General features: G+C 40.7%; 1 protein-coding gene and 1 non-coding gene across 4 annotated transcripts; one reads left to right on the top strand and one right to left on the bottom strand.

Moving 5' to 3' along the window:
- The first annotated feature begins 549 nt into the window (after window positions 1-549).
- On the top strand, window positions 550-622 carry TRNAG-CCC (transfer RNA glycine (anticodon CCC)). Its single transcript has one exon. It is a non-coding gene; the product is annotated as a tRNA-Gly (tRNA).
- Window positions 623-23,392: 22,770 nt separating this feature from the next.
- Window positions 23,393-23,947, bottom strand: GREM1 (gremlin 1, DAN family BMP antagonist). Of its 3 annotated transcripts, none has more exons than XM_068966393.1 (2): window positions 23,834-23,947; window positions 23,393-23,710 (listed from the first exon to the last, which is right to left on the bottom strand). In XM_068966393.1, the coding sequence occupies exons 1-2, from the start codon at window positions 23,945-23,947 to the stop codon at window positions 23,393-23,395; spliced, it is 432 nt and encodes a 143-aa protein (XP_068822494.1). The 3 variants fall into 3 exon arrangements, with proteins under 3 accessions (XP_068822494.1, XP_068822495.1, XP_068822493.1); XM_068966394.1 differs by having other exon boundaries at window positions 23,921-23,947; XM_068966392.1 differs by having other exon boundaries at window positions 23,393-23,947.
- Between the last annotated feature and the right edge of the window lie 347 nt (window positions 23,948-24,294).

The raw sequence follows: 24,294 nt of genomic DNA, 5'->3' as shown, positions 1-24,294 counted from the left end.
TGCAGCGGGCCCAGGTTTGATCCCTGACCAGGCCACTAGATCCCATGTGCCTCAACTGGGACCTGGCAGGGCCAAATAAATAAATATTTTTTAAAAAATTTTTAAAGAAAGAAAAAGGTGCGGTAACTATCATTATGCCCAGGTATAACTATGCTAGAGACCTTTACACCTGCAAAAGGTTACCAAGCAGACACTCGGCGCATGCCCAGTTGGAGGATAGATGGTCCCATCTAGTTTTAACCAGCTCAGGTCAAACTAGATGCAGCTGACACTCCCAGTTTCTGAAAAATAACTTGAGCAAACATCTTCCTTAGACTATGTGCTGCCTGGAGGACATGCAAGTCTTAAAACTACCTTCATTAGTGAAGGCAGGTGAAATGGATTCAAGCCACAGTTTCAATATTTTTTAGGCATAGACCTGGAAAACATATCTGCAGTACGTATTTCTGATAAAGGACTTCCACCCAGAATACATAATGATCTCCCATAATAAATTCATATGAAAAGACCCCAAATATTATAATACAACAATCAGTGAGAAATGGGACTTCCTTGGTGGCCCAGTGGCTAAGACTCTGCACTCCCAATGCAGGGGGCCCAGGTTCCATCCCTGGTCAGGGAACTAGATCCCACATGCACAACTAAAGCTCCTGCGTGTCTCAGCGAAGACCCAAAACAGCTAAATAAATAAATATTTTTTTAAAAAATCAGTGCGAAACTAGACAAATGAGTTTATTCAGATGGCCAATACATTTATGAAAAGATACTCTTATTACTGATCAGGGAAATCCAAATTAAAATCACAATGAGCTATCACTATGATTTAATACAATCACAAGAAGGGTGAAATTAAAAGATAGATAATACCCATTGCTGATGAGAATGCAGAGCGAGGAAGTTCTCTTATGCTGGTAGAGAATGTAAATTGAGAAAGCTACTTTAGGAAAAGTGTGGCATTATCTGCTACAGCTGAGCAAACATACTCTCTGACCTAGCCATTTCATCTTAGGAAAATGCTCAACAGAAGTGAATGTATTTTTGTACAAGGATGCATACACAACAATGTTTATAGCAGCTTGATTAATAATAGCCAAAACTGGGAAAAAAAAACCACTTAAATTTCCATCCAAAGTATAATGAAATATTGTGATATACATTAATGTTAGATAATGATACAACTGAATGACAGCTGCAAATAAAACAGATAAAACACACACAAGGCTGACTGAAAGAAGCCATATACACAAAATAATATGCCATATTATTCCATTTATATAAAATTCAGAAGTAAAATAAACCATAACATATCATACTGTGGTGATAAAACTATACAGAAGAGTTAGCCCATCAAAGTTAGGTAAAGGTTACTTTGGAGGAGGTGGCGTGAGTAGGTAGGCGCATGACCAGAAACATAATTTATAGGCCAGTGCAAAATGAAATATAGGGTCCCTTGTTCATAAATTACTAAGAATTTCACAACAGTGACAGCAGAACATCCAGCCAGGATCCTGTCTCACACCTACACAGCTTCTCCAGGCAGCGCAGAAAGCCTCCATGGTGCTGGCAGTGTCGTGTAATTCTTTGTTTTCTAGTGATTCAATAAACTTAACTTTGCTTTGTATGTTTTTCTGTGTGTATATAAGACATCTTTAAAAGGACCAAAAGGAAACAAAGCACAGAAGCCACAATTTCATTCCAATCCAGGGAATCTTGGAGGCTAACACAGATCCTACTACGAGGCAAAAAACTGGTAAAAATGCTCAAAAGCGCTAAATTAGGCTGGGCTTCCCTTGTGGCTTAGGCAGTTAACCGTCTGCCTACAATGCAAGAGATCCGGGGTTCAATCCCTGGGTTGGGAAGTTCCCCTGGAGAAGGAAATGGCAACCCACTTCAGTATTCTTGCCTGGAAAATCCCATGGACGGAGGAGCCCGGTAGGCTACAGTCCATGGGGTCGCAAAGAGTCGGACACGACCGAGCCACTTCACTTCACTTCAAGGCTAATTTGTAAGGCTGGGTTCTTGTCACATCTCTGAACTGTGACTTCAGGCAAGTCACTGGACCTTTCAGAATGCTGATCTCTCAGTCTGCCTGAGGTGCATTCACCTCCCTACCTCATGGAGTGATGAGTCTCTAATGGGATCAGACATCAGCACTTTAGAAAGAACAAGTTGCTATACACTGTAAGACAGTAGAACTAGCGTATTCTTTACACTTTACATTTCATGTTTAAATATCCCCATGCTATCTATGTACACCAGGGGATCTCAGTTTAAATGGTGTCCCCAGCTACCTTCTTCGTGTTTTGACTGGGGCAAGGCCTGAGAACAGAATTTCCAGGCTCCTTTGCAATCTCGTATGCATTTGAACCCACGGACTGACTGGACAGACCATCCTGAACTGTAAACCTCTGTCCCCAGCAGTGATCTCTCCCTCACGCAGAATTAAAGGAGCACCCTGCTTCCTTGCTCATGGCACCGTGTCACCTGTAGCTCAGACCCTGTCATGGAAAGCACCCAATTCTCCCATTCTATCTGGCAGACTGGGAGTCAGAGGGAAGAACTGGGCTCACTCTCAGAAAATGGGTAAAAACAGGTTCTGAGCCTTTGGGATAAAAATCCCATGGTCTCTATATGGTTCTTTCTCAGGCCATCTAAAGCAATTTGATCATGTAGTTGGAACCAGCTAGTCATTCATTCAACATATTGGAAGTCTTCATTCAGATAGGAAGAATTCTAAGATTTATTGAAAAAGGATGAAAGTGTAGAGAAGAGACAGGTCTGAAAAGACACCTTGAAGCAGTCACTTTAACACACCTCTCTTTAAAACATGAGCGAATCCAGCCACATCAACAGTTCCATGACTGGGCCTGAGTCTGTCTCCAGGTATGCCTGTTAGGATATTATCCTGTAGTTGCTGACTTCACAGGATTTTTTTCTGAAGTGCTTTTCCAAACTCACAGCCCTTCCTGACTATCCTCTAAGTTTGTAAGAGCCTCTCTAGGGAGCCATCCCCATCAGGCTTAAAAGCTTCAGCTGTGGCTATCCTTCATATTTCATAACCATAAAGGAGAGGAAAAAAAAGTGCTTTCTAGCTTAATACCTGATATCCAAGGAATTGATTGAAGACGGCCTGGAAAATCAGATGGATGTGCTACACAAAGGGGATTCTCTGGGACTCTGCTCCCACGCTGCAAAGGTAAGGTGCAGTCTCAGAAGGCAGGGGAAATGAGCATTTGATATTTTCTTATTCCTCACCTCACTGAGTCCTTGCATGGCTTGTCCTTTCTTCACGGAGAAGTTTGCAGAGGATTCTTGGGGAGAAGAATCAGAATTTTGCTGTAATGACTGTATCCATTTGCAAAGCCACCCTATAGACAAAACCAGCCCTGGTTCTCACAACCCACAAGCGGAGAGACAAGGGCAGGTCTTACAAGGCAGACAGAGCGCTGGAGCAGCTACTGTGAAATCTCAGTTCTGGTTTCACCTTCATTTCAGGCTAGTTATAAGACTTCCAAGAACACCTTCATCCCTTTAGCTCAAAAAACGGAGATGAAGGCAAGCCATGACTTACTCAAGATCACAAAGCTGCTTTGCAAACATGTGGAGACGTGAACCCCTTTCACTGCCATCCTGTTGGTGCTCTTCCTAGAACAGGCGGACTTCTTGGGGCAGTTTTCTGTGGTTTGATCCATTTTGGGGGAGGAACTGGACCAAGCATTTTTACCCATTTGATGACCTGGTCGGTATTGCTCACTTAGTTGAAGGAGATTCCCAAATACTTAACAATTTAACCCTTCTGAGGGAGTGAAGTTGGATTCAGACATTTACATCTCCACCCTCAACAGAACTAATGAAATCAAGCCCGTGGCCTCAGCTGACAGCCTCACACAGGCTCCACCACCAAGGCCAGCAATAAATCATTAACTGCAGGGAAGGTTATAGAGAGCTTCACGGAGGAAGACATTCTGATGTTAGGTTCCTTCACTTAAACTGGATTCTTCTGCTTTAGTGCTTTGCTAAGGGGAGAGTTTGGCAGGGAACTTTTCCACAAACCTGGCTGGAACCAGGAGTGGGAAACTTTCTTTTGGAGTAAAACGCCTGGAAAAGAAAAAGGTTCCTACCCGCAAGTAAGTTGTCTTTGTTTCCTTGCAGAGAAATATGCACGAGCCTCTGCCCAGCACTTCTCAAAATCTACTGGCATTTTTTTGGCCTCCATTGAACTACCCCAGTTGCCTATATATAGCCCTGTCTTGTGTAAAGAATTTAAAAAGCATTAGAATGTAGAAATCAAAGAGACAATAAATTTAAAACCAATCTTATTGTCTGCAGCCTAAAGTGTTATTCAGATCAAAGGGGAGGGGACATCTGGCTTCTGGCTTGCTACAAAAGGCAGATCACGTTACCTACCAATCACTAGATACACCCACTCTCTCCGATTTGGGGTCTAGAGAACAGGGCTTTTTAGCTCCTAGGGAAGCATGTTGGATGAATCAGTCAAACCTGGTACTTTTGAAAATAAACAAGTTCCACAGGATCACCTAAATATGTACCAAGTTCAACCCTACGCCTCTCTGGTCACGTGCGAGGCCTTCAAGGGCTCAAAGCCACGACCACGTTGTCATCATGTGGTCCAGTCCAGACCCCTCCCCCAAAGCAAGAACTTTTGGTTTGCAAAGCTAACTTCATAATTAAGGCTGTATATCCATGTTAGATTATTCAAATCTGGTTTGCCCAAATCACGGTTTAAAACAGAGTAACAATGTTTAGTTGAAAAAAAACGCATGTGCTTAGTTTCCTCCATTTTGGTTATAAAAGCACAGGTTTGTCCTACCATGTGAAATGAAGTTAAAGTCGCTCAGTCGTGTCCAACTCTTTGTGACCCCATGGACTATCTAGTCCATGGAATTCTCTAGGCCAGAATATTGGAATGGGTAGCCATTCCCTTCTCCAGGGGATCTTCCCAACCCAGGGATTGAACCCAGGTCTCCCACATTGCAAGCAGATTCTTTACCAATTGAGCCATAAGGGAAGCCTACCATAAATATTTCATAAAAACAGTTTTGAAAGAAAGGTCAACTCTGCAGTTGTCGACTGTGCAACTTGCTTAATATCTGTACAAACTCTATACAAGATTCAGTTCTAAATTACATGAATAAGACCTCCCGTGTAGCATTGTTGAGGGAATTACAGCAATTTCAAGGCCATCGTTAATATTCAAAAGCAGGAACTCCTCACTTGGTCAGTGCTTGTGCCAAGTCGTGCCTGACTCTTTGGGACCCCATGGACTGTAGCCTGCCAGGTTCCTCTGTCCATGGGATTTTCCAGGCAAGAATACTGGAGTGACTTGCCATTTCCTACTCCAGGGGATCTTCCCAACACAGGGATCAAACTCACACCTCCTCACTGGCAGTCACATTCTTTACCACCTGGGTGCTTGGCTCTAATTTCATTGGCTTTCATGAGCTAAAAACACAAAACGCGGAGTATTTTTCTCCCAGATTGTTTGAAGGGAGCAAGCAGAGAGGTAGGCACCATAATTAAGAATTTTTTCCGGTTCTCTGGCACCTCAACACCACCCTCTCTCTCCTCTCCTGTTCATCACCCACCACAGTCTAGAAACAACTGCAGAAATGGCAACAGGAGTTCTGTGTGGGGTACATCACACAAAGCTGAGCAGCATTCTTCAACTACTAACATGGTTCACTCTCTTAAAAAAAATAAAATTTTATTGTGGGAAAAGTCACACAACATAAAACATACTATTTGAACCATATTTAACTGGACATTTCAGCGACACTAAGAACATTCACATTGTTGTACAACTCTCACCATCATCCATCTGCCAAACTTTTCACCTCCCTGAACTGAATCTCTGCCCCCATTAAACACTAACTCCCCACTCACTTTCCAGTAATGGACTAGGTTTCTACTGAAGGATCCCCACAGATTGCTTGATATTATATTCAGTCCTTTGTCTATTTCCCTTCCACTGCAATGTCCTTCTAATTTTGGTCTTCTCCATTGAGGGCCTTCTGGAAACTTCCAAAACAAATCAAAATTTTGTGTTCTCTTCTCCTCATCTATTCTCCCCATCCCAGCCTTTCAGGTAAAAGGTTCTTGGCCAACCAAAAGTTAAAAAGAAGAGAATCATCAAGAGATTTGGAGTAATCCTAGCTGACAATCTTCTCCAAGAGACTGGAGTCACTTCTGTAATTTTTGTTCATTTGTCCCTGAGTATGCCTCTTTTTTTTTTTTTTTTTGCTGATGAAAGACTGTCATTCTCAAACAGAATCCTGGGTGAGAGATAAATGGGGAAATTTTAATTTTATTGCACAATGAGATCTCAGAGTAGGATATCAAAGGGTCTTCAGTTTCTGGGGGGAGTTGGAATTTTTACATTTAGTATTTCATTAACATTAATGGTTCTTTAATTCTGTTTTGAGAGTACTGCCCAGTTTCACTTGAATCATGAGTGAACATCAGAAGTGAGATTGTGGTATGGATCTGATATTCAAGTTTTGACAGTGTGTCTGGAAAGGCAAGAAGAGTTGAAATGTTCAATAAAATGTAGAGGGAGAGACCAGCAGGGATGAAACTAACCTTTCCAGCCTTGCTTCAAAGAACTGGAAAGGTAATTTTTCAGTGTTGAATATCAGGGCAAGAAACCCAAATAAAGTATCTTCTTTTAGCACTGACTTTTCGTTTTGCTTTTTTCCTAACAAACTCAGCCTCTCTCTGGGGCTCGATGCCACATCCATAAACTTTTTTCTGGATTCCTTCCTGCTCTCAGAAAAGCCTGAGAAATAGGGTTACACAAATCCTAACTTCTATCTACTAAAAGAAAAACTTAATACTTCTGTTAATGAGGGTGGTGATAGCATAAAATAGCCTATGGCTCTGAAAAGACCCAGGAATGCCTACAAATAGGCTCTGTTCATTATGATATGTCTATGTATTTATTGTGGATACAATGACAAAATGTTATGTTTTCCCCCATTAGAGAGCCTAGGTTTTATATTGATAAACATATACTTTTTCTCAGATTTCTGAAAAGTAGACCTCTTTTTCCCACCCCTGCCCTCTCCCGTGCCTCCAGAAAGCACATCAATAAAGCCAAATTTGGGCAGCATAGAAAGAAATTGAAGAGCAGAAATGAATGTCTAATAATTGAAAGCATCATGGACCCCATTATGGTTTATGGCCTTATCCTAGGGGTCGGATGAGCACACTGTAAAGAATGTGGCACTAAATTTATTAGCATGGTTATCATCTTTCAGGCAAGACATAAAGCTGAGGGGACCCTCTTCTTCCATCACCTGCCATCGCTAGAGATCCCATGGCACCTTCTACAAGAAGAGTCGAGTTATCCTGGCCCAGATCCAGATCCAACTGTCTGCTGACTTATATTTCCTTTGTAGTGTGCCTGGGAGACATTATAGGGCCTTCCTCTTTGAAACTCAGTCACTACCCTAAGCACAGCCAAAATGGGCTCCTGTGAAGAGACGTGGGAAAAATTCTCACATCCCAGCATGTAGATCAAGTGAACAAAGTCACCAGTGTGGCCTGAATAGGAAGCTGAGCTAGGCTGTGAAAATCTTCCTATTTCGTTACTAAATAGGTTCCTGACTCACCCACCACAGCTACCCATTTATATAAAAATTCTGGATTGTTACATGACTGCTTCAGTGCTGTACAAATTCTATTTTTTCTGAACTCCATGTACAGCACCCTCCCCCTCAAATAAAAAAACAACTTTTGTCTTGCCCTTGTCCTTTAGACTTAATTCCAGAACATTTCCCTAGAGGATTTAAATGAAAGCAAATCACATGTGCAACATTGTACAAATCATTTTGTGTCTGATTTCAGCTTGTTCACCTCTAAAACAGAGATAATTTAGATATCTGTCCTGCCTTTCTTTCAAAATTAATGAGACTCAAACAATATGATGTATGCAAAAGTACATTTGTAAATTTTAAAGCACTCTGCAAAGTAAATTTGCTAACAAGTAACAAGGAGTAAAATTTGTTGTTGAACTCAGAAAAATGCACCACATCATTTCTTTCTTGTGGAAATCCGCTAAAATGAGAGCAAAAACTGTAAAAGGGTATGACCATAAAAGGACAAAGAATAAGAAAAAAAGACAATAGCAATTGAATGATTTCAGTAAATTTTTTAGGAAATGGGTGGCAGACAGGAGCGTGAACATTGACATCACAATGGAAGAAGTTTCAAATTGAATTAAAAATCCTAAGAGAATCAAGGCTCTGAGACAAGATACATCAGAAGATAGATGGCACAGCAGTTTGCAAGGCTGAACACAAGGAGATGGAATCTAAGTCCATATGCAGAAGGAGTGAACCCCCATGTCCCTTCCCGGCCAGGAAAGTCAGGTGTGGTAAGTTAAACATGGTCACAAATTACTTGACACTCTTTTCATCAAGAGGTAGGGACACACCCTTTCTTGAATCTGGGCAAGTCTACTTTGCTTTGACCAATTAACAATGGTAGGAGTCACACAGTGTAGTTTTCAGGAAACTGGCAGCTTTCTCCTTTTTTTTTTTCTTGGAACCTAACCACTATGTTCATAGAAGCCTAAGACACATTAAAGGATCACTTGAAACTAAGCTTCCAGCTGTAGCCAGCATCTACTGCCAAACATCTGAGGGAGTCACTGGGGCATTTATACCAGTTGAGCCTTCAGATGATTCCAGCCCCAACTGCGATCTGACTGTTTTAGCATGAGAAAACTCTAACCCAATTAAGAATCGCTTAGCTGGCCAAGACCCTGATGCTGGGGAAGACTGAGGGCAGGAGGAGAAAGGAGAGACAGAGGATGAGATGGTTGGATGACATCACCAACTCAATGGACACGAGTTTGAGCAAACTCTCGGAGATAGAAAAGGACAGGGAAGCCTGGCATGCTTCAGTCCAGGGGTGTCTCAAAGAGTTGGGCATGGCTTAGTGACTGGACATACATGCAAACACCTGGGTTCAGTCAATGCACAGCACAATGAGAGATAATAAGTTTAAAAGCCACTAAGTTTTAGAGTGGTTTTTCATGCAAAAAGAGATAACTGGAACTCCAGGAATATCTGACTTAACTTGACCCTTAAAAATTTATTTTTTTAAGAAAGTAACCTAGAAACCTCTGAATTCAGGAAACTAGGCCAACTAAAGACTGGAGCTAAAAAGGGCCACAGAGCTAAAAAGAAAAGAAATAAATGAAGGTCTTTGTGTCATGTATGGATGTGAGAGTTGGGCTATAAAGAAAGCTGAGCACCAAAGAATTGATGCCTTTGAACTGTGGTGTTGGAGAAGACTCCTGAGAGTCCCTTGGACTGTAAGGAGATCCAACCGGTTCATCCTAAAGGAGATCAGTCCTGAGTGTTCATTGTTAGGACAGATTTTGAAGCTGAAACTCCAATACTTTGGCCACCTCATGCAAAGAGCTGACTCATTGAAAAAGACCCTGATGTTGGGAAAGATTGAGGGCAGGAGGAGAAGGGGACAACAGAGAATGAGATGGTTGAATGGCATCACCGACTCAATGGACATGGGTTTGTGTGGACTCCAGGAGTTGGTGATGGACAGGGAGGGCTGTCCATCAGCTGGCATGCTGCAGTTCATGGCGTCGCAAAGAGTTGGACACGACTGAGCAACTGAACTGAACTTTGTGCTAAATAAAGAGCTCACTCATCCTTTTTCTCCCTCATAGAAGACTGGTAGTGTCCAGAAAAAGATAACAGGGTCTTCTTTGGGGAAACTGAATGGCCCCAGAGAAAAGATTATTAAATACTGACATCTGGGAGTTCTCCAATGAAAAGGTTGCCTCACTAGTAGATTACTTTGCAGTGAAGGATACCAATTTAATGGCTATTCCCGTATACAGATCTTCTCATCAGCTTATTTGAGTGTCACTCTTAAATATGAACTATCACTAAAAAAATATGAAATATCACTAAAGATCAACCAACATCTTAGAAAAGCTAGAAATTAAACACATACATACCCAAAAAGCTAAACAGAAACAATAGAGAGAACAAGAAATAAACTGACAAAAGAAAAAGATATCACATCTGTGAAACAAGAATAGGATGTTACTTTAAGAGAGAGAGAGGATAAAAAGCAAAAGAGAGACTTTAGAAATGATAAACATAATAGCCCAATTTTAAAATTCATAGGAAAATACATAATTTTATATACTGCAAAACTAATTACCACAAATTCAATGGCTTACAAACACACACATTTTTAAACTCACAGCTTCTGTGGGTCAGGAGTCTAGGCACAACTTAGCTGTGTCCTCTGCTGAAAATCTCACAAGGCAACAATAAGTGTGTTAGCCAGAACTAGGTTCTGATCAGAGCTTGACTGGGGGAGGATCCAATTCTAAGCTCCTTCAAATAGCCTGTAAAATTCATTTCCTTACAGTTGTAGGATTCATGGCAGCTTGTCTCTTTGAAGTCTCCAGTGGGAAGAGAAAAAGATTCCAGAAAGATGGGAGCTACACTTTTATGCAATCACACTCAAGTGATGATCATATGGATTCTATACACCTAGTCACATTCCATTGATTCGAATCAAGTTCAAGTTCTAGGACCCAGTCACACTGAAGGGGAGGGTACCGTGTAAACATTTGAATATCAGTAAATGGTTTTTCTGGTGGAATGACCTAAAACATGATAGGGGCCACTTACAAATCTGCTTGCCACAAAAGAGTTTTATTAGTGCATTCAGAAAATCACTAGAGAACAAAAAGCTCTGAAATAGAAGTGAAAATATAAGAAACTAAGAGGATTAGTGTAAGATGTCTGCTGCTGCTGCTAAGTCGCTTCAGTCGTGTCGGACTCTGTGCAACCCCATAGACGGCAGCCCAGCAGGCTCCCCTGTCCCTGGGATTCTCCAGGCAAGAGCACTGGAGTAGGGTGCCATTGCCTTCTCCGCTAAGATGTCTAATATCTGACTAATAGTATTTCTAGGAAGAGAGACCAGAAAAAAATGTAGAAATTAAGAGGTAACACAGGAAAATGTCCCAGAACTGAAGGACATAATTCTATAGATTAAAAGGATACATGGAATGCCTATCAAAAATTAAGAAACTCGACATCAAAGCACATCATTTGTGTGTGAATTTTTAGAACACAAGAGATGAAAACTCTAATCGTTTCCAGAGAGAAAAATTAGAATTCCATTGAACTTCTTAAAAGCATGGCAGAACATAGATAATGGAGAAATGTCTTAAGAATTCTGATGGCCTTAAAATTTTATGCTCATTGACTCTATAAATAAAGTGGGGAGAAACAAGAGACATCTAAAAAAGCACAAGGACTCAGAGAACTCTCCAACAAAGAATAACCAGTCCACACTGAGGCTGGGTAAGTAGAGAGTCCTGAAAGGGAGTTCTTCAGAGAACAAAATGGAACTAATACATTCTCTGAAGTATTTGAACACCTAAAATTACTATCATAAACATAAAAAAAACTAATGGAGTATATAAAAATAAGGGTAAGATTATATGCATATATATGAATACCCTGTGAATGAAGAAAGATCAAATAATTCTAGGATCAAAAAATTGAATAAGGATGGGACTTCCCTGCTGGTCCAGTTAAGACTCTGCCTTCCAATGCAGGGACTGAGTGTTTGATCCCTCATTGGGGAGTTAAGATTCCACATGCCTCCTGGTCACAAAGCAAAAAATGTAAAATAGAAACAATATTGTAACAAATTCAATTAAGGTTTTAAAACCAATCCATATTAAAAAAAAAAAACTTGAACAAGGAAAAGTAATTTCAGCAGTAAATAATAATTGTCACAACAATATGAACTCTGGTTATTGATGTAAGCAAAATTTGTGATATAATTGTGTTGGTAGGTTGGATAGCGTCACTGACTAAATGAACCTGAATTTGAGCAAACTCCGGGAGATAGCAGAAGGCATCTGGTGTGCTGCAGTCCATGGGGTCACGAAGAGTCTGACACAACTTAGTAACTGAAGGACACAACAACAGGATGGAATGAGCAAAGTAGAAAATGAATGAGCTGACGATTCCTTCCCACAATACTTGGATGACAGATACTATGTAAAATTAAATATAAGAAATAAGAAAAATGGATGCAGAAAAAAACAGACAAAAATAATTGGAAAGAGTTGATCCCGAGAAATGATACTGAGGAGAGTTAGGTAGAAGAGATGAGACTTTTTTTTTCAATTAGAAGCCTTAAAATTTTTTTTTCCAACCCCTGTGTTTATGAATTCCTTGGACAGCTATTCCAATATCATTTGAGATTGTCGCCTATACTATAGAGCATAGAAAGCTAAACACTTGTACTTCTCAGACTCCCAAGAAGTTAATAATTTTCACTAGGTCCCAACGAACAGATCTTACAGTAGACTTGTAGGCAGAGGCAACCACCCTGAGTCAGCAACCATTCATAGAGACTCATAACTTCTGTTAAGCATGGAGAGGGAGTCCTTGGGTTCTTGGGCAACTTGGTTGCAGCTTCTGCATAGGTCCCTACTGACATAAGAAGTGAATAATGGGCAAACCAGTAGCATTTTTCTACAATAGCCCCATGGTGTGTTGAAGACACCTAGATCATTTCTGAATTTTATATTCTTGACCCTTCAGAGATTCTGTGAGCTATCTGATAATTTTTTATATAGTCTTTTACAATTAAGCTACCTAGAGTGGATTCTGTTATTTATAACCAAGAACATTCACTGATATATGTTTTAAAAATTAGTTTTAAAATTTATAATACCTGTTCTAGTCAACTAGTTTATAAATTTAATTCAAAGTACAATTTTTTTCATGGTTTATGGTCCCTTCCATAACTGCAGTCCATTGGGTTGTAAAGAGTCAGACATGACTGAGCGACTGAACTGAACTAATAGTCCCTTCCATTCAAAGCACACTTTGCTTTACTGGCATAAATTTTCAAAAATGTGATATTTAGAATCTTCAACATTAATATTCTCTTGTTGAACCCTTAGAGGTAAACAAGTGCTAATAAGGCATTTTCTTCATTTAATTGAAAATTGATTCCCAAATTTTACTCTACAAAAAGGATGCCTGAATTTGAGATTTGGAGAATAAATCAGAAGGTAATATAACAGATCTCTCCATGGCACTAAATATTAGATCCTATGAAAAAGCTCATGCTCTGGACATGCTGGAAAGTAAGTTTCCTCTGCTATATGTTATGGTCTAGCCTTCTATAGACCAGTTTTATTACTTACGGGTGATACATATGTAAGACAGTGAAAGTAACACTGCTGTGATTGCATTAGATCGTGAGAGATGAACCAGCTAGAGTAAAAGCAATAGATTACAACATCTAAATCTTTGAGTGATGAAGATATAGATGTTGGTCAGGACTCTTTGAGTTTTCAGTGACATAAATCCAATACAAATTAAACCAAAACGAGGAATTTATTTATGTAGCTGCAAATGTGCTAGTTTTTAAACTCCTTGATACTTCTCCCTTAAAAAGTTGAAGTCTAAAAACCCTCCTCTTGATTGAGGGCAAATTTAGTGACTTGCTTCTAATAGGAGCTCCCCTCATAGCTCAGTTGGTAAAGAATCTGCCCGCAATGCAGGAGACCTGAGTTTGATTCCTGCGTTGGGAAGATCCCCTAGAGAAGGAAATGGCAACCCACTCCAGTATTCTTGCCTGGAAAATCCCAGGGACAGAGGAGCCTAGCAGGCTACAGTCCATGGCGTGGCTTTTGTCTAATAGAATGAAGTAAAAGTAAAGGTATGTGCCTTTGGAGGCTAAGTCATGAAAGGTATGGTGGCTTCTCCCTTGCTTTCTCTGAGATTACTTTCCTGAAGGAAGCCAACTGCTATGTTGTGAAGAAAGGTCCACATTGTGAGGAGCTGAGGCCTCCAGCCAACAGCCATGTGGGTAAGCCATATTGGAGACAGATTCTATAGCACTGGTCAGCCTTAAGATGATCTTAGCCCCTGCTGACACCTTGACTGCAAGCTCATGAATGATTTTGAGCCAGATATATCCAGCTTAGTCACTCCTAGATCCCTATCTGAACATGTGTGAGATAGTAAATGTTAGTTTAAAGCTACTAACTTTGGGCATAATTCATAGAGCAATATATAACTAATATGAGATGATTCAGAGGTTGGCCTGACTTCCATCATAGCTTGATCCAGGAGGGGGCCGGGGGAGGGGAATCTGTCAAGACATTCAGTTCATCTTTGTGGCTCTACTTTTCTGTGTGGAAGCTTCATTCTTCAGAATTTCCATACATTTGGGAAAGATGGCTGTCAGCAGATTTTGTTCTATAGGCTTATTATGACTTGTGATCCTACAAAAGGAAATAGATCTCCCAGCTTCCATATTCAAATGTTAAGGAAGATTCTATGGACTTGGCTTGGTTTCAAGCCCATTTCTAAAGCCGATCATGGTGGCCAAGGGGAATGAGTATTCTGATTTTCTACTGTGGTCTTATCCACCCCTACACCTAGAGACGGAATAGGGACAAAACATACAATGATAAGAAGCCTAGATGGCCCCACATGAAATGAGGGAAGGGTAATTCTTTAAAAATGTATAGAAAAGAGAGGAAAGACATAAACAATAGTTATCTACTCAAAAGTCATTCCCATGTTTAACCTTCTGCTGTCATTGTGCATAGTAATAAACTTCTACATTCAAGCTGGATGTATCTGGCTCAAAAGATATGGAAAGAAGAAATTACTATAAAAGTTTGACTGTTACTGTGATGTGAATAAGTGTTTGAAGTTGGGCCGGGGCCTAGGAGAGCTTCTGGGGAGACTGGAAAAATTATTATTTCTTAACCTAATGACCGTTAAAAAGTGTTCGCCTTGTAAAAATTCTCTGTGTAAATTTTGAAACCAGAAAGTGTGGGCCCTTTAATCTTGTCCTTTTTCCTAGAATGTTTCGGCTATTCTGGGCCCTTTGCATTTTCATATAAATTGGCTTGTTAGTTTCTGCAAAGAAGCCAATTAGGATTTTGATAGAGATTGTATAGAATTGGTATAGGAATATTAATTCTAATTCATGAACACAAGGTATCTTTCTATTTATTTAGGTGTTTTCTAAATTCTTTAAACATATGTTTTATAGTTTTATTACAAAACTTCCTTTGTCAAATTTATTCTTATGTATTTTATTCTTTTGATGCTATTGCAAATGGAATTAGTTTTTAAGTTTGTCTCAGATTTTTCATTGCTAGTGTAGAGATGACAGTTAAATTTTTGAATATTGATCTTGTACCCATAACTTTAATATTAGTTTTTGCTATGGTCTGAATGTTTGTGTCTGCCATCACCCTAAATACATAGGTTGAAATCCCAACCCCCAAATATAATGGAATTAGTAGGTGGGGCCTTTGGGAGAGTCGAAACTTCATGAACGAAATTAGTACCTTATAAAAGGGGCTCCAGAAATATCCCTAGTCCCTTTTCCCCTGTGAGGACACAATGAAAAATTGGGGACCTGAAAGCAAGCCCTCACTAGACCATGACAGCACCCTGAACTTGGATTTCCAGCCTCCCAAACTGTAAGAAATAATGTTTGATGTTTATAAGCTACCTCAGTCAGTTCAGTTCAGTCGCTCAGTCATGTCCGACTCTTTGTGACCCCATGAATCGCAGCACACCAGGGCTCCCTGTCCATCACCAACTCCCAGAGTTTGCTCAGACTCCTGTCCACTGAGTCGGTGATGCCATCCAGCCATCTCATCCTCTCTCGTCCTAGTCTGTGGTGTTTTGTTATAGTTCCTGAGTGGACTGTTGTTCAGCTGCTCAGTTGTGTCTGACTCTGCGACTCCATGGACCCCAGGAGCCACCAGGCTCCCCTGTCCTTGGGATTTCCCGGGCAAGGGTACTGGAGTGGGTTGCCGTTTCCTTTTCCAGGGGATCCTCCTAACCCAGGGATCAATTTGAGTCGGCAGGATTCTTTACCACTGAGCCATGAAGGAAGCCCTTGAATGGACTAAGACAATGCTAATATATATATTTATTTTTTGGCCAATTCCTTAGGATTTCTACCTACAAGTTCATGTTGTCTGAAGATAGAAATAGTTTTACTTCTTCTTTTCTAAGGTGGATGACTTTGTTTTCCCTTCCTTGCCTAATTACCAGGCCTCAAATACAACATTGAAAATGAAGTGGTAAAGATATCCTAACACGGAAAGTTTTCAGTTTTTCTTTCACCTTTAAGTAACGTCAGTTGTTGGGTTTTCATAGATGCCTTTTTATCGGGTTACAGAAATTCCCTTTTATTCCTAGTGTTTTGAGTGATTGTATCATGAAAAGATGTATTTTGTCAAGTTTTTTCCATATGACTATGGGTTTTTTTTTTCTATATTCTATTAATGTTTTATTACCTTGATTTATGATTAAACCAACCTAAAATTCCTGGGGCAAATCTCACTCAATAATGGTATATAATCTTTTTTATATGTTGCTGGACTCACCTACTTATTTTGCTGAGGATATTTGCATCTCTATAAGAGATATTTGTCTATATTTTTCTTTTATGATGTTTTGTCTGGTTTTGGTTGTCAGGGTACATAGGATGAGATAGAAAGTGTTCCTATTTTTTGTTTTAGAAGAGGTATAAAGAATTGGTATTAATTCTTTAAATATTTGGTAAAATTCACCAGTGAAGCTTATGGTCTTGGCTTTTTTTTTTTTGAGAGATTTTTTAATTACAAATTCAATCTCATTTATTTGTAATAATTCTATTCAAATATCTATTTCTTCTTGAGTCAGTTTCAGGAGTTTGTGTGTTTCTAGGTGTTGTGACACCTGCATAAACAGAATGGACCTTACCTAAAGTTTGGTTCAGACCGGTAACACCACAAACATCCCAAGAGTATATGAAAAGATTTATTACTTACATAAAGAGGCTATCTGTAGAGAACAGGGCAGGCCTCCCACCCTGGTCTGAAAGATGGTTTGAGAGAGCAGGAGAAGGAAGCTGACATGGAGTTTTTATGGTGGTTAGAGAATGATGCGGGGATGAGAGCTCCCACCTGGAGGAGATGGGCCTTGTTTGGTTTAACCATCTCATCAGAGGCAAATGGAAGAGAACCTGGGCTTTCTTATCAGCTTTATTAGATGTGGGGCATAAGGGGAAGAGAGGAGTGAGGCTTAAAAGATTTTAGTAGTCAAACATCGAAAAAATGGAATGAGACTTTCTTATATTAGAAATTTGTCCATTTGGTTGGCATACAATTGTTCATGGTATTCTCTTATAGTCCTTTTCATTTCTGTAAGTTTCATAGTGGTATTCCCTCTTTTCCTGGCTCTAGTAGTCTTTCTCTCATGAGTCTCGGTAAAGGTTTCTTAATTTTCTTTTGCTGGCTCAAATCTGCTGTGCAGCCCCTCTAGTAAAATTTTTATTTTACTTATAACACTTTCCAGCTTCAAATTTTCTATTTTTTACAATAATTTCTATCTCTTTACTGACATTACAAATTTAGTGAGATTTCATTCTATTTTCCTTAGATTCTTTAGAAATGGTTTTTCTCAGTTCTTGAACATATTTAAAAAGTTGACGAAGCTTTTGCCTAATGTCTGAGCTTTCTAGGGGACTGTTTCTTTTTTTTTTTTTCCTTATGTATGGGCCATTCTTTCTTGGATTTTATTTTTTGCATGTTTCAATTTTCTGTTGAAAAGCGGGCATTTTAAATAATATGATGTGGTGACTTTTGAAATCAGTCTCTCTCCCTCTCCCCAGGATTTGTTGTTGCTGCTGCTTGTTATTATTTATTTCATTCTTTAGAAACTTTTCCAAGCTAATTGTGTAAAGTCTGTATTTTGTGTTGTGTATGGCCACTAAAGCCTCTGCTTGGCTATCTTAGTGTTCAGCTAATAGCTGAACAGTAATTTCCTCAAATACTTGGAACCAATAAGTCTTCCATTCCAGTCTTTGCTGAGGGGCTCTGTGCGAATATTGGGGCACACCTTCAACACTCAGCCAGGTAGCTGACAGCCCTGCCTTAGCTTTCTGCCTGTGCAGAGCCTCAGGGTCAGCCTGAGGTAAGACCTTATGGCCTGCTCAGATTCTTCCTGAGCTTGTTCACAGCCTTGGGCAGGCACACAGCCTTATACATGATTTGGCTTTCTAGATTCCCAGTAATATGTTGAAGCTTTTCCAAAGCCCCCCAAAATGTCATTCTACAGTCTCCTTTTTAAGCTTTTTGTTTAACCTATTGTGAGCCCAATTGCTATCCACTGCCTCAGGCGGTCACAAAAATAATCAATTGCCTCTAATTGTTTTCAACAGGGCTTTTCACACTAGGCAGTTTCCAATTAGGTCAAGTAAAGATACCTTTGCAAGTGGGGCCTCCAGGGCCTGACAGACAGGTCAAATAATTACCATTCTCTGGGTATTTGGTTTTCAAAGAACTCAAATCCCATACTACCTCTCCCAGTGACTGTCAGACTGCTGGTGCTTATCATAATTGCAGGCTGTTGGTTTCAAGACTTCTACGGAACTGGAGAGGGAGATGAGAATAGGGCAAGTTACAATATGACAAGGCTTAGTATTGTTACAGATATTCAGCCTTTCTCTTCAATAAGCACTCAGACTGCTGCAAGTCTTTAGGTAAATTTCCAGAGTTCTAAATATCTGATTCTATTTTTGCAGACTTCCAAAGATTTTATGGAGGAAAGAATTTTCAATGCCTCTCACTCCACCATTTTTCATATGTCCTATTACATACTTTTTTGAAACCTAGAACATATTTCTCTTTCCAGTCCCACTACCTTTTCAAACCCTGTGCAGATATTATCTCCTAGGTGTGCCTGTGATTTTTCTGAGGACACTGTCTTTTGGGGACGTGCCACGTTTTTTCCCCTCTAAGTCCAAGGAGGCCATGACAAAAAGAGGTGGCAAATAGACTTTGAATGCTTCAGAACAGGAGTTCCTGATGATGCCATCAGGATGATGATACCAATGCAACTTCAGGGTGGCCTTGATCATTAGATGCAAATAGTCAAGACTGGATCTGTTTTTAAACTGATGCACTCTATCCTTAAAAGAACAAACTGGTAAGCTGAAAAATCTCACAGCTTTCCAGTGTTTAAGGGCATAGGTGCTGTAGTAAGACAAGAATTCACTATTTCCTAGCAGTGATCATAATGGTACACACATTGTTGAGTCACTATGAAAATTAAGTGGAAAATAATTAAAATTCTTGACAGTGTCTGGCATAGGCATTTTCATTATCACTGTTAGAGCACCAAAACGTAGCAGCAATCCTGTATTGTACACCTAAGTAGGAAGGGACGTCAGAAATCCATTCATTCAGTTGCATAACCAGGGCAATAACTCACAATGTCTCAAATCCCTATCAAATGATATCAAGTATATGTTTTAATATTTCCAAGGGAGTTGACTATATCTCAAAGATAGCTCAGTGCATTGCTGAATCACTCTCATTATTAGAAAGCTCCTTCTTCTACTGAGCCCCAAATCTTTCTCCCCCTCTTCCCTTGAATATCTCAAGAATAAAGCTATTACCATTTCATCGTGACGATTCTTCCACTATCTGAAGGCTTCTCAGAAGCATTTTAACTCTTCCTTCTAGCTCTGGGGAAGAGGTTGGTACTTTTTACTGCTCACCAGCTTTCCCCTACCTCTAACTGCCATTGCCTGAGGTGTCCTGAAATCAAGTGAGATCTGGAAAGTGTGAATGAAGGAAATAAATTTCTTTTCAGATCACAAGAGAGCTCATGATCTATTTTCTACCTCACTTCCCATGACAACAAATGAGTCCCTGCCCCAGCTCTATCCTGTGAACACTACCAGTGAAACACACACACAGAGAAGAGGTTCAATTTATTGGCTGTTCTTTGGGAAAGGTTATATATAACATTATTGGGGTGAAGTTAAATTCTAGTTACAGATTCATAAAACTTTGCTTTCCACCAAATTAGCTTTTATGAGACTACCAAATCCCCCCTTATCCTCACAGACAGCAAAGGACCTTGATCATAGTCATCATAATTCTGTTTTTCAAATGATTAAAGCAGACATAATACATAATGCAGTTGATATTAAATATATTGAGAATGACAAATCAGTAGAACTACTTTCACTCTTTAGCATTAACTTGTCATTTATAAATGTTCTGTACATACATTTTTTATTTTAGACTTTCTCCATAAATGGACTTGTGGACAATTCATTATTATTTGCTATTAGTATATGCACATTTAATTCTTCCAAAATAACATTTAAGATCTCTCTTAGGATGCCTCAGAAATGTTAACCTTTAAGGAACATTCAATTATAAAAATAAAAGCTCAGGTCTTGACTCTATAAGCAAGTTCAGATGTGTCAAGATTTTATTGTTTCCCTCTGACCTGATAAAAACCTCCAACAACGTACAATGTGCCAGCTTCTTTGCTCAACTCAGAGGAAGTTATATTAAGAAGTAAAAAAAAAAATGCTTGAAATCACAGTGACCAAAGGATTTGAGTTAATAATTACATTAAATAACCATAACTTTTTGTTTAACTATTCACATTCCACACAGTGGAAATTATCCTTTCCTCCAGATTATTCGCTTACATTTTTAACTTTGCAGAACTACAATAACAAAAAACAACTTACAGACGCAGGATGTGTGTTTTTCTCTTTTAATGCCAAGCACAAAGTGTACATCATAAAATTCATATTTGGTGTTTGGCATTATTTTAATAGGAAAGCTCTAGATCACAAATATCTTGCCATAAAAATTCTACTATAGTAATGAAAAAAACGTATCATTACATCATCAGTGACTCCAATACACTATTAACAGATATGGCACTTTCAATAAATGTTGGAAGATGCATGGGACTTGGGCTAGTTTTAATATAGGCACAAAAAGAAAAGCAGACATCCCCTTCTTTGGGTAGTGCTGTGCTTTTAGGGCAATTATGTTGCTTATTATCCCAGTGAAGTTCATTTTGAGCAAATTCTCTTCACTTTAGCCAAATCCAACTTACATGCAAAACTGTGGTACAAGCTACTAAAAGAAGATTCCTGCTGCCAACTTAAGTCATCTCTTTTTAACAAAATTGCAAGCTTGTGGCAGTTAAAACAAGAGAGATTTGGTGTCTGCCGGTTCTGAATGTCATTTTTCCTCTCTAGTGTGGTTGTATATTTTCAGCTCCTTCTCCTTTCTTCTCTCCCACCCTCAAAATTGTAGCTTAGTATTTGCATGCTTAATTAAATCCATTCTGTGCTTTACTGTTGGAGGATGTGGACGATAGAAGGATTTGGGGCGGGGGCTACCGTGGATGTGAAATGCACAGACTACGTGTTAGCACAAATTCTCCTAGTGTAGAATCATCAGTAGTGAGTTTCAACGTTTTAAAATTAGACTCAATATTTTGGGTGTTCAAGATGACTTTCTGCTTCAAAGTATGGTTCCTATTTAGTTGTTAGTGGGGAGAGCACTGGACCAAAACAAAAATAAAATAAAACCAGCCTCTTTAGTTGCAATGATTCTTTGAACGCGAGAGCCTTCATGGGCAGCCTAAATGCAAGTCCATGGTGTTTGTTTCCCATGTTACTCATGACTTGGCTGGTGAGATTGAGAAGATGCAAGGCAAAAAGAGTACGGGGGTGGGGTGGTTTACATATAAAAGCTCAGGCTTGAAGAAAGCAGGTTGGCCAAATCCAAAATGCAGGAAGGTTTCCCCACCCTGCACTTTGGCCATTAGATAAATCCTAAATAGGCACTGCAAATAACCCAAGTTTAATCAGAGAACAGCAACTACCGGTAGGTTCCGAGTGGCTATAATGTTACATAAATCGTACCAGCAGTAGGACAGCTAATGCACACAAATGCTCTGATTTCTTAACTGGGGTTTCCCTTAGATCCTCAGAGGGTGAAGGAAGAAGTGCAGGTCATACGCCTTATATCTCCTCCCTGCCTTTTAACTACTCCTTAGCCAGAAGCAATTGCCTTCCTTGCCTTACTCTGCTCTGCTCTCCAGCTCAATCTCCTGCTGCTGCTGCTGCTGCTGCTGCTAAGTCGCTTCAGTCGTGTCCGACTCTGTGTGACCCCATAGACAGCAGCCCACCAGGCTCCCCCATCCCCGGGATTCTCCAGGCAAGAATACTGGAGTGGGTTGCCATTGCCTTCTCCGGCTCAGTCTCCTAACGATGGCTAAAACCGACCCCAAATGAGTGGAAAGGAGCAGGCCCTAAACTCTCTTATCTCAGCCGGGTCCCTCACTGTCAGGTACACTCAGCAAAGACAGTATCTTTATCCAACAGGACTGTGGTTCTCAGAAGCACCACACAGAAACAATGAACCGGAGAAAAGGTGATGATAACTCAGCCAAAAGGACAGATAATAAGACCTTTTGCTTATGAGATTTTTGTCTTTTTCCTATTCCTGTGTAGGAGTTTCTGAATTACATCTTTTGTCCATCTGAGGGGCAAAGCAGGAGGGGCTGTTTTGGTTTCACTCACTTGGTTCTGAAAATAGGAGTGGTCAATATTTATGTTTTAAGTTTGGTATTGAGTTACAGCTAATTTCAACAGTCACAGTGACTGCCAAAGTTAATGATTTTTTGGCAATTCTATTTCTCTTCTTCAAACATCAGGGGAAAAATTTGCTAAAGCATGGGTCTCACTGTGTTTGGAGGTTGGCCTTTCCACGCTCTGCCCATCTCCCACCTGAATTTTGCTGGACCAAATGGGCCTCACCTGCAATCTCTCTCTTCTCTCAGCCCTCTATCCTTCTTGCCCTTGCACCATCAGCTTCCCCCAGAGTCTGAAAGGTCTTCCCCAAATAGGAAACATTTGCATCTATGATCAAGCAAGTTGCTTTAGAACCCTTGACAGGGAAGGTGGTGGACAGAAATAGTCACTGAGATCCTAAGAAGGGATGGACTGTGAGAGGGAAGAGGAAGGAGGGAAGCAAGCACAGGGTAAAACATCTTTTCCAAGGCCAGGGCAGCACAAAACAGGTCTCATGCCCTCAGAGAAGCCTCTCCATTAATATTCATTTGGAAGGGAGGATCTGGTCCCCAGGAGGGCATGTGGAAGACCAAGGCAGACCCAGACCACAGCCTGCCCACCACCCCCTCCCCCCAAAGTGCCTGGGGTAGTAGCTTGGGTTTTCTGTGTCATCCCGCAAGGAAGCAGATACATTTACATACTAGGAAGTGCCCTCTAGCAGAGACTGTGTTTCCTCTGGTGTCTGCAAACACCCACAGGCACCCACAAACACTCAGGCACACAAACTACGCACTAGCAGGCTCCTGGGAGGAGGCAGCTGGTGGTCCTTCTTGCCGCTAGGTTTAAGCCAAGTAAGAATCAGGTTGATTGAGGTCTGTCTCTGGGCCCGCCTGGGGCCTGCATCCCAAGGACAGGCTGGGTGTGCCTGGCTTTAATCCAAATCGATGGATATACAACGACACTGCTTGACACGCGTGACCCTCTTCTTCTTGGTGGGTGGCTGGAGTTCAGGACAGTTGAGCGTGACCATCATGGTGGTGAATTTCTTGGGCTTGCAAAAGGAGCAGGACTGAAAGGAGCCCTCCTCCTTCCGGATGTGCCTGGGGATGTAGAAGGAGTTGCACTGGCCGTAGCAGAAGCGGTTGATGATGGTGCGGCTGTTGCAGCCCTCCTCGTGGATGGTCTGCTTCAGCGGCTGGGTTTTGCACCAGTCTCGCTTCAGGTATTTGCGCTCGGTCACATGCAGGGCCTCCTGGCTGGACTCCAGCACCTCCTCTCCGGGCATGGCAGTGCCCCGCCCCTGGCCCCGCCCCCGGTTCCTGGAGCCAGGCTGCTGGGGAGACTGAGTCTGCTCGGAGTCATTGTGCTGGGCCTTGTCTGGTGGGGGAATAGCCCCTTGGGACCCCTTCTTTTTCCCCTCAGCAGCTGGCAACAGGGTCCCCAAGAGGAGAAGCAGGGCTCCCACAGTGTAGGCTGTGCGGCTCATGCTAAAGAGAGGAGACAGAGAGAGGAGGCATGAAAAATGGAAAAGTTAATTAACAAAAGCATTAATAAAACAGCCAGTAGTTTATCAGGCACTTGGTAAACACTTGATGTAAGTGATTTCTCTTGTTTTCACAATATCTGCAGGAATTAGGTACTGCTATTCTCATTACCCTCTGACCCATGAAGCCATGAATTAGCTCATCCAGAGTTATACAGCAAATAAGCCAAGATACAGACTCAACTGGGAATTCTAAGGTGGCTGAGTGGTAAAGAATCTGCCTGCCAATGCAGGAGACTCAGGAGACACAGGTTCAATCCCTGGGTAGGGGTAGATCTCCTGCAGCAGGA

Source organism: Capricornis sumatraensis, chromosome 2 (assembly GCF_032405125.1).
Source record: "Capricornis sumatraensis isolate serow.1 chromosome 2, serow.2, whole genome shotgun sequence".
Classification (NCBI taxonomy): Eukaryota; Metazoa; Chordata; class Mammalia; order Artiodactyla; family Bovidae; genus Capricornis; species Capricornis sumatraensis.
This window is presented reverse-complemented; position numbering and strand designations above follow the sequence as displayed.

What these genes read in the sequence shown, in the direction of transcription:
- GREM1 (XM_068966392.1), bottom strand. Translation starts at nt 23,947, where the DNA reads ATGAGCCGCACAGCCTACACTGTGGGAGCCCTGCTTCTCCTCTTGGGG.